The sequence below is a fragment of the Protomyctophum parallelum genome (assembly GCF_964188405.1).
Source record: "Protomyctophum parallelum genome assembly, chromosome: 4".
NCBI classification, from domain to species: Eukaryota; Metazoa; Chordata; class Actinopteri; order Myctophiformes; family Myctophidae; genus Protomyctophum; species Protomyctophum parallelum.
In genome coordinates this window covers 47,568,187-47,582,414 of record NC_139700.1, presented here as the reverse complement: position 1 = coordinate 47,582,414, position 14,228 = coordinate 47,568,187, and the positions used below count along the sequence as shown (strand labels likewise).

At 43.0% G+C, this 14,228-nt stretch overlaps 1 protein-coding gene across 2 annotated transcripts in view; it reads right to left on the bottom strand.

Moving 5' to 3' along the window:
* pgghg (protein-glucosylgalactosylhydroxylysine glucosidase) overlaps positions 1 to 4,741 on the bottom strand; it is a 28,052-nt gene extending 23,311 nt beyond the window's left edge. Inside the window, exons 1-4 of one of the 2 annotated variants that reach the window (XM_083763158.1) lie at positions 4,439 to 4,741; positions 4,282 to 4,330; positions 1,917 to 2,311; positions 23 to 263 (exon numbers count right to left, since the gene is read on the bottom strand). In XM_083763158.1, the coding sequence (XP_083619284.1) occupies positions 23 to 263; positions 1,917 to 2,199 (524 nt within the window). In that variant the 5' untranslated portion in view covers positions 2,200 to 2,311; positions 4,282 to 4,330; positions 4,439 to 4,741. The remainder of the gene's footprint in view (positions 1 to 22; positions 264 to 1,916; positions 2,312 to 4,281; positions 4,331 to 4,438) is intronic. The other variant, XM_083763157.1, reaches the window with a different exon arrangement.
* Positions 4,742 to 14,228: the final 9,487 nt, after the last annotated feature.

Sequence of the window (14,228 nt, the reverse complement as noted above, 5' to 3'; positions counted from 1 at the left end):
ACCGCTCCTCAGCCTTAATTACCTTCCTCCTTTGTAGTCCGCGGCCTTGTGGAAGCGGATGTCTCTGGTCTGAGGGTTGAAGGAACCGACCAGGTTGACGGTGACGGGGGCGGCAGCACCCTCCGGTGGCGAGGAGGCGTCAGCGTGGCGCACCAGCAGCAGCTCCATCACCAGCAGGTGTGAGTAGTGGCGGTGGGCGTAGAAGGACTGCGTGGCGGTGGCCCCGCCCCCGGCGGCCAGGCGCAGAGTGTGGGTGAAGATACCTGCGCGTTGGGAACGACCAGGGACGTGCACACGTGTATACAATTTAGGACAGGGGTGGGCAACTGGCGGACCGGGTGCCACACGGGGCCCCCACCTTCACTTAATGTGGCCCTCAGGTTAATGTCAGAATACTGATATAATATTGGTTTCAGCTGTTACAATTCCACAACATGCAAACATGACCTGCTTTAATTACTTCAGTCTAAATTAGTAGCTCATTGCTCAACACAATTTTGAGCTTGTAAATCGGCTATTTTTGCTACGACAGTAATATATGGCCCTAGGGAATGAGTGTGGAAATATAGTGGCCCTCTCCATCGTCAAAGTTGCCCACCCCTGATTTAGTAATTTAGCAGACGCTTTTAATCCAGAGCGATTTACATTAGGCAAGAACAAAAGAAATGCCAATACATCACATACATGAAAAGTAGTATTCATGAAACATGCGTAAGCTAAGAACGTAATAGTGGAATATCTATATAATGAAACTATACTATACTATACTATACTATACTATAAAGTGCTATGACTACATACAATGCAATTCTAGTGCTGTCTACAGCACATGCTATAAAATGCTATATTGGCCGGTAGTCGAGTCTGGCCGGTCTAGTGTGCCGCGGGTTCGACTCCCGATCCCGACGGCCGTAACTGTCACTCGCCCATCTCTCTCCCCATTTCCTGTCAGCCTACTGTCTGTCCCTCTATAAAAAATATAAAATAAAGGCGAAAGCATAAAATGCTATATAAATCTACAAAAGTGCTATCTAAGGGGCTAGGGTAAGTGCTACGGGCCATGATGGAGTCTGAACAGGTGGGTTTTCAGACTACGGCAGAAGATTGGGAGTGAGGCTGCAGTTCTGATTGTAATGGGAAGTGCATTCCATAGTTTTGGAGCCAGAAGGGAGAAGAGTTTGGGTCGTGTGGAGCGTTGTCCCGGTGTTTTTAGTGAGGTTAATTGCAGCTTCCCTGCGTTGGCTGACCCATAGACATCAAAGGAGGCTTCAGCCCCTGCCCTTATACCCGTCTTTAAAACAACTGCCCTCTCCAGACCACAAATGCAGCATTTACTATGGTGAAATAAATGCAAATGCCACTCCTCTCCTTTTCATGCCATGCCGGAAGGCAGTATTCAGGATAATACATCCTTATACAGACTTATAGCATGTTATGTAGACAGCACTATAATTGCATTGTATGTAGTCATAGCACGTCATAGTACATTATGTATAGCATATAGTATATTGTATAGTTTATAGTATAGTTTAATTATATAGACATTCCACTATGTGATGTATTCCCATGCTTTTTTGTTCTTGCTTAATGTAAGTCGCTCCAGATTAGTCTGCTAAATGCCTACATTGTAAATTGTAATTGTATCTTTGAATAATATATATTCTTTCAGAGTGAACGTTTTTTTTTAACTCAAATCTTTGCTTCTGGGGAGGGGGTCCCTGGAACAACATATTTTCAGATGTGGGTCTGCGACCAAATTCATATAATTCTGGGGGGTCCCTGACATGAAATAGTTTGAGAACCACTGATATAGAAAAACCAGAAATCCAGAGGTCTGTCACGATTTAGAAGACATTTGTAGAATCTGCTCTCAGGTCTAAATGGGTTAAGTAAAACATGAGAGTATAACTACCTACCTGTGCGCATGTCCAGGCTGTAGGCGTGCTCGGCCTCCTCGCCCTCCGCGGGAGCCTCCATAGTGACAGCGAGCGGGCAGGGCACATCCGCGCGGTGGCAGTCGCCCCCCTGGCCGTTGTAGAGCCCCCCCGTGTGCATGATGGGGTGGTACACGCGCCAGCCTAGCTGCCCGTTGGCCAGCGGCGGCAGGAAGCGCGGGTCGGGGGGCAGCGCGTCCGAGGTGAAGACGTAGGGGTCCTCTTTTGCCTCTGTCGCCGCCTGGTTGGTGGTGGTCTCCTCCATGATGGGGCGAGGAGGAGGAGGAGGAGGGGGGAGGCGGTGTCCACTTGAGAGATGATGACAGGTGTGTAAAGAGATGAGATTTGATCTGCAGACAGAGGTTTATAGGGCCAGGCTGTGCAAAGAAAACAAAACAAACAAAAATATTGACTCATTTTTTTTCTTTTCATGATTTGTTTATTTATTTTCAGATTTATTGATTTATTGGACCTTTTATCTGGCTGCATTGAAGTGTATAATTTAACTTCCCATGGTTTATATTGTTTATAATCGTTTTAAAATGTTCTAGTATAGAAAAAGCTAAGTAAAGTAACGCAAAGCTAAATCACAATATACTTTACCCATTTAGACCTGAGACGATTTTCTACAAAATGTCTTCCAAATCATGACAGTTTTCTGGAAAAAAACTATGTTTCTGTATCAGTGCATGGTTTTCAAACTATAGTTCATGTCAAGGACCACAAAAATTATATGTAATTGACCGCTGACCCCCATCTGAAAACATGTAGTTCCAGGGACCCCCATGGAGCTTCGATTTGTACACTGTGTACTTTGATTAAAACAGCCCCTAGTGGTTGGAAGAAGTACTTACATTTTCTCCATAATATTTATCATCAACACTGAAACTCTCTGGTTAAAGTCCAGAATTATAACTTTACACTTGAGTAAAAGTACAAAAGTAATGGTATCAAAATGTAGGCCTACTTAACCCATTTAGACCTGAGGACCATTCTACAAATGTCTTCTAAATCCTGAGTTTTCTGAAAAACCTCATGTTTCTATGTCAGTGGTGCTCAAACCTTTTCATGTCAAGGATCCCCAAAAATATGTAATAGGCCGCCGACCACCCCGCCAGAGGCAAAGATTTGACTTAAAAACTTTGGCTTTGAAAGAATATATATCGAAAGATTTGCGCCACATTTTCAAGATTTTTCTAAAATAGCAGACCTACAAGCTCATAGTGCGGCACGCGCTATGAGCTTGTAGATCTGCTATTTTTCAATAGCTAAAGTATAACATAATAATAATAATCTACAAAGTAGGCCTAACTAAAGTTTTCAAATAATCGTGGAGTTTAAGTTTAAAAAAAAAAGTAGAAGTATAATGTTAACTTTGAAGAAAAGAAAACACCTAAAAAATTGTGTAAATAGCTATAAAACGTAGTAAATATACTGCATTACCTATATGAGTACATTTAGCTTAGTTAGATCGGCTATTTTTTTCTACGACAGTAATATGCAACGTGGCCCATCTGGCCCATCTGGAGTGAGTGTGGAAATATAGTGGCTCTCTAAATCAAACCCCTTTCTTTTCTTTTTCCATTTTTTAAAATAATTTGGGGACCCCCCAAAAAATAATTTGACGAGCACGAAAATAGCGTTATATCTAACAGTACAGTACAGTACGTACAGTACAGTACCACTCACTTCAGAGTGTCTGATTTTTGAGTGGTGCAACCACTCCAAGGAACAGCAATGTCCGTGTCCGCCTATCTATGTGACGTTAACCCACCTATGTGACTGTGAGCACCAGTATATGACTATTAGTACCAGTAGGGGCGCTGTTGTGCCAGAAACAGAGAGAGACAGTGCAGCACTGTTGCCTGCTAATGAGAGAGAGAGAGAGAGAGAGAGAGAGAGAGAGAGAGAGAGAGAGAGAGAGAGAGAGAGAGAGAGAGAGAGAGAGAGAGAGGAGTTGCACCACTCAGTTCACACGTGAGTTTTTTTATCCATAGCTACTGCTACCCAAATGTGCTGACCTCATCACATTTGTGATGACGGTTATGGCTTATAACTTTTTTCTGCTATTCAGGATATATTGAAGATACAAAATCAGCTGAGTTTGGGTTTTTTGCAAGGTTGATCGAGTATTTTCCATAGATTTCCTGTACTATAGTGTAGCCTAGACTGTGGCACTGTGTAGACTATAGGCTTCTTCTTTTTTTCATCCACCGCGTTATTGTTGTCACAAGACAGTTCAGCATTATGATGATGACCATGCAGACTATGAAGTATAACAAAGATTATGAAACAATTTACAATTATAATAAAAAAGGGGGGTGGTCCGCATATATCACACACTCACCACGACACAGAGATCTGCACAGCGAGCAGGCAGACGAAAACTCTCATCTCTGGAAAAAGCAAACAATCAGACAAATAAATAAAACAAATGCACGGTACATGAATTAAACCATGAGATTATATGATGCAATTCGTTTTAAAACGTAATTGTTTCGTACCGTAAGTGCAGCTGCTGAGCTCAGGCTCATCAAAAAAGAAAAGTCACAATCAGCTCTTCCTTGACCACAAAACGACCGAAAAATGCAGGAATCCAAATATTGCGATCAAATGAAACAATGAACCGTGTTGTTGAACTTGCTGTTGTTGTGAATTATACACCTCAGAATGACAGCCCATTTCTGTAGCTACGATATCTGCTGCAGTTTAGTAGTTCAAAGTGTCTAAAAGCTTTTAAAAAGTTTAAAAGTCCCGAAACTACAGCTCTGAAGTCTCTCTCTCTCTCAGTCAGGACTCCTCCACTGTCTGGTGACTCTGGTCTGAACAGGACGCTTGCAAAAAGAACAGGTCTACAAGCTATCGACGCGGTGCGGTGCGACGCGTCGATAGCTTGTAGATCTGCTCCTGTTATTGTTTCGTTTTTTTCCTTTGCTCCAGCCTGAGGGAAGAGGCGTTACCGAACACACGGCAACTGGATCTCACAACCGCGTGGAACGGATTCCTGAAAACTATAGTTAATCATAGACCTACATACCGTACTCCAGTTTTTGGTGATAGGTTATCACCGCGGTGTAGTTTTGAAAGGGTTGGAAAACTACACCATTACGTCAGTCGCGGTGATGATCAGCTATCACCGCGGACACAGAGCCATCTCTCTGTTTTTATTATCAGACAAGTCTTTTCACTCTGGAGCTATCACCTAAAACGGTGATAACCTTACCTATCAACAAAAACTGGAGTATGTATGACTCATCTTTGCGTGGGACAGTCCCTCAGTTCCAAGACTTTTCAGGCGTCCCACAAATTGAGACCATGTCCCACATTGTGACTGGCAGGCAATTGCATCAGTGTTCAAATGCCCTAATAGTTGGCCTTCTGTTGTAACGCTCTCTCATTGTCTCTTCCTGCAAGATGTGTTTTTAAGCCTGTTAAAATAGCATTACGTTTAAAATAAAGCATGATTTTAAAACAAAATGTGAGACACCAGAGGAGATTATAAATTATGGCCAAATAGGCCAATGGTCGAATATGACATCAAGGGCCTGTCCCCCCATCCCACTTGTCCCACACAAGCGATACTTCTGTCCCTGAAATGAACAGTTTGGATCTGGTCACCCTATGTATGAGCCTTAAGTAGTTACTATAGTTACTGATTTGATTTCTCTCACAATCTGGCAACATGACTATAGTAGTACTTTCTTTTTGGATTACTAGTACTGCATGTTGCCAGATTGTGAGAGAAATCCGCAACCAGGTCTAGGAAAACATGCCGGAAAAAGAAAGCGACTGCACTTAAAAGCTTGATCGACTACAACTGTATGATCTACATTAAGCTCACAACGCGGTGCGATATGATGCATTGTGATCTGCTATTTAAAATAAAATAAAATAAATCACACTCATGTGAAGTGATCATACATGATAGGCTATACATCACATTCTGTGCTCAGCCAATCCAATCATCGCTATGGGTAGGCTACTACACACATTGCTCAGCCAATCCAATCAGGGATACACACAAACACACACAGCTGGGCATATGGGATCATTGCGAACGCAGTGATTGCGAAAGCAGTGAGCACTAACTATGAGACCCTCACCCTGCAGCTCATGTCTGTGTGTGTGTCTGTCTGTCTGTCTGTCTGTCCCGCTGTGACACCACCCGCCCGCCACCAGAGGGCGCAGCTGTAACACACACACACACACACACATGTAACAGTGGGTTTAGTGGGTTCCACTTGCTCAATCAGTAAGGACATTTCTTATTGGTTAGTGGGCGGCACCCATTGAATAACACTGGCGTCCACGTTTAGAGTGGTGTCAATCTAACATGAGACATGCCCATGGTAAGATGTGTTCCTCAGCACACTATATTTTCAACAAGAGTCTGTATGTTTACTGTGATACTGTGATGAATATTAGTTGTTCTAAACATGCTAAATGTACCAACATGAAGTTGTTTTGTACATGTTTTCAATTAATTATTTTGACATAGGCCTACTAAACTGTAAACTGTTTATAAAAACATGCTTTTGGTCACACTGTTAATTCTATTATAGACGTGCTGAGGATTGGGTGTGTTACACAGACAGAAACTGACCAGATACGTCTGTGTATTTATCAGGTACATTGTGTTATTTCTTTGAAATCTGTATGTTTATTGATTGGGTCAGTCTAACATGAGACATGCCCATGACGTGCTGAGGATTGGGTGTGTTACACAGACAGAAACTGACCAGATACGTCTGTGTATTTATCAGATTAAACTGTCAACAAAGAGAGAAGTCGTCCAGAACTTCATTATTCCACAACACAACGCAGATCACACGTTACACACACACTTAAAAAAATTACTAACTAAAAAGAAAAAAAAAGTAGCCTAGGTAATTTATTCTAATTGTTATTGCAATGTACGAGCTGCGTTCGCTTCCCGCGTTTGTGCGTCTTACTTGTTGTACAACCTTTCATGGTAGTAGCTTGTCTCTAAACCACTGTTTACGTCCTAGTTAGTGAAGTTATAGTTTAGTAGTATTCCAAGTCTTAGTTCATAGTATTCCTAGTGTTTTGCTCCTGTGTGTTTCCTGCAACTCAAGCTCTTCTCCTCTCCTCCAGAACCCAGCTCTCCTGTTCATCCGCCTGCTTGTTGTCTGCCTGCAGCCTGCCCTGCCTGCTCTTCTCAGCATTCATGTTTTGTGTATGCTACCTTCCCATTCACTTATTGTGAAAAAATACCTTAACTTGGTTCCTGTGGTTGGCTCTGCTTTTGGGTTCAACTTTCTGCATACCATGACAGAATGATCTGGCGATGAGTGGAGTGAAGACCAGGGTTTAAATACTGTCAGGGCTGAAGAGTTGATGGCCGGCAGGTGTGTCAAATGAGTGCGATGAGGTGACCACACACAGGTGTGCCCAGGCTGGAAGCTGGGAGGAAAGCCGACGCCCACACACAGCCACAGTATGGCAACACAGAGCCACATACTGTGACACTCAGTGAGTCTCCATCAGTGTTACAGAGGATAGAGTATGTGAGTAAATGTACTCAGTAAGTTTCCATCAGTGTTACAGAGCATAGAGTATGTGAGTAAATGTACTCAGTGAGTTTCCATCAGTGTTACAGAGCATAGAGTAGGCCTATAAGTAAATGTACTCAGTGAGTTTCCATCAGTGTTACAGCGCATAGAGTATGTGAGTAAATTTACTCAGTGAGTCTCCATCAGTGTTACAGAGCATAGAGTATGTGAGTAAATGTACTCATTGAGTTTCCATCAGTGTTACAGAGCATAGAGCAGGAAACCACTGAATGTGTTGTGGTTGCGTGAGTCATCATAGAGCCTGTAGGAACCACCAGGAAACCTCATGTCTACTGTGTCTCCCTGCTCCATCTCCACCACCACTGCATTAGACATGTATTCTAAGTTTCCATGATTATTTTGTCCATAGTTAAAAATTAGTTGCTGATTATTTTTATACATGGAGATCCACATATGCTGTGATCTTCCATCATTATTGGTAGCTGCAGTGAATCTGAAGTAATAAACACCTCTGGATGGAGCGTGAAAAAAGCCTGCAACACACACAGGGGTCATGTTGGGGTCATAAAGCTCATTACCATACCTTAATCACTTAATGTAAATCTCATTAACATAATGAAGTTGACCAACACCTACCTGTAGATGGATTGTAGGCGTTGCCGATGTTACTGAAGACTCTCTGATAAACCAGAGTGATTGTAGAACTATATGGTCCAAGATGTCCACTACCCAAATAATGAGCAGAGAAGGCCACCTTTGGTTGGTCTGTCAACACAAGAGATTATCACATTATTCATATGATTATAAAAACATTTATGAGATTATTAATTACATGAGAGAGAGAGAGAGAGAGAAGAGCGATATATATATATATATATATATATATACATATATATACATATATATATATATATAGAGAGAGAGAAAAGAGAGAGAGCTAAGAGAGAGAGATGAAAGAGATAGCTAAAAGAGAGAGATGAGAGAGAGAGAAGAGAGAGATAGAGAGAAGAGAGAGAGACAGAGAAGAGAGAGAAGAGAGAGATAGCTTAAATAGAGAGATGAGAGAGAGAAAAGAGAGAGAGACAGAGAAGAGAGAGAGAGAGAGAAGAGAGAGATAGCTAAAAGAGAGAGATGAGAGAGAGAGAAGAGAAAGAGATAAGATAGAGAGAGAGAAGAGAGATAGCTAAAAGAGAGACATGAGAGAGAGAGAAGAGAGAGATAGCTAAAAGAGAGAGATGAGAGAGAGAAGAGAGAGATAGCTAAAAGAGAGAGAGATAGATGAGAGAGAGCTAAGAGAGAGAGAGAGAGAGAGATGGCTAAAAGAGAGAGAGAGAGCTGAGAGAGAGAGCGAAGAGAGAGATAGCAAAAAGAGAGCTATAGATGAGAGAGAGAAGATAGAGATAGCAAAAAGAGAGAGATATAGATGAGAGAGAGAAGAGAGAGATAGCAAAAAGAGAGAGATATAGATGAGAGAGAGAGAGATGGCTAAAAGAGAGAGAAAGAGAGAGAGAGAGAGAGCGTTCCACACCAAAATGTGGAACGCCCTACCAACAGTCATTAAGACATGCAAATCCCTTCCTTCAAAACCGCCCTCAAAGGGCACCTACGGACGGCTGCAATTAGAAACTGGCCCCCGTAAAATCTGAATCCCCCCCACCCCTTTTTCCCCTCACTGTATATGTTTATTTAACCTTTTTACCTCCTCTATGATGATTTCCTGTTTTGACTATATAGTTGTGTATATTCGTACGTCTCTTCATACGTCTCTCTCACAGTTAACAGTTGTATTTAGTTTTACTTGAAATGTACTGTAATTCTGCAAACTTTATAAACCAATCAATCAATCATGACTTGAAAAAGAAGCGTGCAATTGAGAAATGGCCGACTGACCGACCGGCCGGCCCATCAACGGACCAGCCGGCCCATCCACGGACCGGCCGGCCCATCAACGGACCAGCCGGCCCATCCACGGACCGGTACGATTGGATTCTGCCCTTGCTGGAGGACCCTGTACAGGTTCTCTACAAGGACCACACAACCCTGTACAGGTTCTCTACAAGGACCACACAGAACCCTGTACAGGTTCTATACAAGGACCACACAACCCTGTACAGGTTCTCTACAAGGACCACACAGAACCCTGTACAGGTTCTCTACAAGGACCACACAGAACCCTGTACAGGTTCTCTACAAGGACCACACAGAACCCTGTACAGGTTCTATACAAGGACCACACAACCCTGTACAGGTTCTCTACAAGGACCACACAACCCTGTACAGGTTCTCTACAAGGACCACACAGAACCCTGTACAGGTTCTCTACAAGGACCACACAGAACCCTGTACAGGTTCTATACAAGGACCACACAGAACCCTGTACAGGTTCTCTACAAGGACCACACAGAACCCTGTACAGGTTCTCTACAAGGACCACACAGAACCCTGTACAGGTTCTCTACAAGGACCACACAGAACCCTGTACAGGTTCTATACAAGGACCACACAGAACCCTGTACAGGTTCTCTACAAGGACCACACAGAACCCTGTACAGGTTCTCTACAAGGACCACACATAACCCTGTACAGGTTCTCTACAAGGACCACACAGAACCCTGTACAGGTTCTCTACAAGGACCACACAGAACCCTGTACAGGTTCTATACAAGGACCACACAGAACCCTGTACAGGTTCTCTACAAGGACCACACAGAACCCTGTACAGGTTCTCTACAAGGACCACACAACCCTGTACAGGTTCTCTACAAGGACCACACAACCCTGTACAGGTTCTATACAAGGACCACACAGAACCCTGTACAGGTTCTCTACAAGGACCACACAGAACCCTGTACAGGTTCTCTACAAGGACCACACATAACCCTGTGCAGGTTCTCTACAAGGACCACGCATAACCCTGTACAGGTTCTGTTTTGGAAACAAATATCCTTCTGTTCTAATTACCTTTGATTACTGTCTTCAAGGCCTCAAGGTTGGTCTGAAGGTCTTGGACAGTAGTGGTCATGTTGGTCTGAAGGTCTTGGACATGGTTCTCACTGGCAGCCAGTCTGGTCTGAAGGTCTTGGACATGGTTCTCACTGGCAGCCAGTCTGGTCTGAAGGTCTTGGACATGGTTCTCACTGGTAGCCAGTCTGGTCTGAAGGTCTTGGACAGTAGTGGTCATGTTGGTCTGAAGGTCTTGGACAGCAGTGGTCATGTTGGTCTGAGGGTCTTGGACATGGTTCTCACTGGTAGCCAGTCTGGTCTGAAGGTCTTGGACAGTAGTGGTCATGTTGGTCTGAAGGTCTTGGACATGGTTATCACTGGTAGCCAGTCTGGTCTGAAGGTCTTGGACAGTAGTGGTCATGTTGGTCTGAAGGTATTGGACATGGTTCTCACTGGTAGCCAGTCTGGTCTGAAGGTCTTGGACAGTAGTGGTCATGTTGGTCTGAAGGTCTTGGACATGGTTCTCACTGGTAGCCAGTCTGGTCTGAAGGTCTTGGACAGTAGTGGTCATGTTGGTCTGAAGGTCTTGGACATGGTTCTCACTGGTAGCCAGTCTGGTCTGAAGGTCTTGGACAGTAGTGGTCATGTTGGTCTGAAGGTCTTGGACATGGTTCTCACTGGTAGCCAGTCTGGTCTGAAGGTCTTGGACAGTAGTGGTCATGTTGGTCTGAAGGTCTTGGACAGCAGTGGTCATGTTGGTCTGAAGGTCTTGGACATGGTTCTCACTGGTAGCCAGTCTGGTCTGAAGGTCTTGGACATGAAGGCAGTTCAAGAAGAGAAGAAGCACAGTAAAAGTGAACACATTTTAAAAGGAATATACAGTGAATATAACAGTGAAGATGTATTCTTGCATCAACGCTGCAGACAATTAGTCTACTTGGCAGCCCATAGAGCTCCATTGTGAACCCAGACATGTTGAGTACAACAATGTTTTATGTTAGAAATGTTAGTATGGGTCCCCAGACTGATAAGCATTCCAACGTGTTTGTAACGTTCAGAAAACATGAAGTAGAAACCAAGTTTGCATTTGTAGCTCATCTTGTTCAAATGTTAGAGACAAAACCGTTTTTGGTGGTGGCCATATTGGATTTGGCCGCTATGGCAAACCTGAAGGTTGCCGGCTCGGGCACCGTAGTTAAATCATTAGAGCATGCCCTGGGCTACATCTGGGCCAAATTTGGTGCTTCTAAGACAAAAATATGCCTAAGGTCTCGGGCTATCATCTAAAATAGTGTCCATATATGTGATTATAGTCATTAAAGCTAATTATGCCGATTACAAAGATTGCTCAACATATGCAAGTTAGCATCCGGCAGTTTCTATATGCTGGGGACCCCTACTCAACATTTCTAACATCAGTTTCTACATGCTGGGGACCCCTACTCAACATTTCTAACATCAGTTTCTACATGCTGGGGACCCCTACTCAACATTTCTAACATCAGTTTCTACATGCTGGGGACCCCTACTCAACATTTCTAACATCAGTTTATACGTGCTGGGGACCCCTACTCAACATTTATAACATCAGTTTCTACATGCTGGGGACCCCTACTTAACATTTATAACATCCGTTTCTACATGCTAGGGACCCCTACTCAACATTTATAACATCAGTTTATACATGCTGGGGACCCCTACTCAACATTTATAGCATCAGTATACTCAACATTTCTAACATAATTTTCTACATGCTGGGGACCCCTACTCAACATTTCTAACATCAGTTTCTACATGCTGGGGACCCCTACTCAACATTTCTAACATCAGTTTCTACATGCTGGGGACCCCTACTCAACATTTATAACATCAGTTTCTACATGCTGGGGACCCCTACTCAACATTTATAACATCAGTTTATACATGCTGGGGACCCCTACTAGGGATGTCAGGGGTTAACCGGTTAACCGGTTAGCCGACCGTTAAGAAACACCCGGATATTTTTATCAGCTTTAACGGTTAATTTGCATAATAATAAATGCGTGTTCTGATCTTAAATCCCTTTATTTTAGATCGTTTTTAGTAATAGTACAACATAAACATTACAGAGACTGTAGTTGTCACTGTAAAATACTTTAAAACAGTTGTCATGTTGTACACATGCCTAAAATTGCTATTTGCGCCGCCCAGCTTGTCGCACTCCAGGCTGCATGAACAGCGCTCGGGCTCTGTTTTCTGCCCCCTCAATGTCCCCGTTCTCTGTTGTACTTCAATGGCTAGTTGGCTACAAGTTACAACGGTAGCTTTGCGGTAGTCAAAATGTAAGCGAGTGACAGCGAGACGAGATGAACACATGTCGACCGTATCAATGCAGAGACCTACATTATTAAATCCATTATTGGCCATTTGGCCTGGAGGGAGAACGTTTACAGCCGCCGCTGCCGCTTCCTCCTCCTTCTCCTCCTATCCGTCTCCACACTGGCACGGCTTACGGCTATCAAAAGTTAGCCATGTGCTATCGATGTTTGAGGGTTTTCTCGTCAGCGAAAAGTCAACAAACAGAACACGGTGACATGCATACTGATCTTCCTTAATAATAAAAAAAAGGCTTAGCTCATGCGTCCAGTGGCTTTATAGGTATAAATTGCTCAGTTCTGGACTGGATTTATTTATGTGTTGGACTAGAACCGGCGGACCTCTGTACTGTAGACGCGCAGATGCATTCATCAGCATCATGCAGATGCGATGCGTTGTTTATTGACAACAATTTATTTATATTGTTAAATGTTGCTTTTTTGTTTGTCTTTTATAAAGGAGCATAAATAAATGTATACCATTCGTCTAACAACTTTAATTATGTAGCCTATACATGCATATTACATTTGGGGTAGCCTATTAAAAAAAGAAAAAAAATCAACCACTATCCGTTAATGAACCGGTTAATCCTAACGGGTAACCGGTTGGGAAACTATCCGTTACTGACATCCCTAACCCCTACTCAACATTTATAACATCAGTTTCTACATGCTGGGGACCCCTACTCAATAATTCTAACATCAGTTTATACAAGCTGGGGACCCCTACTCAACATTTTTAACATCAGTTTCTACATGCTGGGGACCCATACTCAACATTTCTAACATCAGTTTATACATGCTGGGGACCCCTACTCAACATTTATAACATCAGTTTCTACATGCTGCGGACCCCTACTAAACATTTATAGCATCAGTATACTCAACATTTCTAACATCAGTTTCTACATGCTGGGGACCCCTACTCAACATTTATAACCTCAGTTTCTACATGCTGGGGACCCCTACTCAACATTTCTAACATCAGTTTCTACATGCTGGGGACCCCTACTCAACATTTCTAACATCAGTTTATACATGCTGGGGACCACTACTCAACATTTCTAACATCAGTATACTCAACATTTCTAACATCAGTTTCTACATGCTGGGGACCCCTACTCAACATTTATAACATCAGTTTCTACATGCTGGGGACCCCTACTCAAGATTTCTAACATCAGTTTCTACATGCTGGGGACCCCTACTCAACATTTCTAACATAAAACGTTGGTGTACTCAACATGTCCAGGTTCACATTCTGGCTACTAGACTACATTTAATTACTAAACATGAAGTTATAATGATTAGTAATTAAATATCCTAAAGTTATACTACCTGCATTGTGTCTCTCAGTGACGTTGAGCCTCATTTCTAGAGTGGACAGCTGAGCACGGAGAGCTGAAACCATCCCAGCATCAGCATTACATAATTTACAATTAATTTAATTAGCTTCACATCAA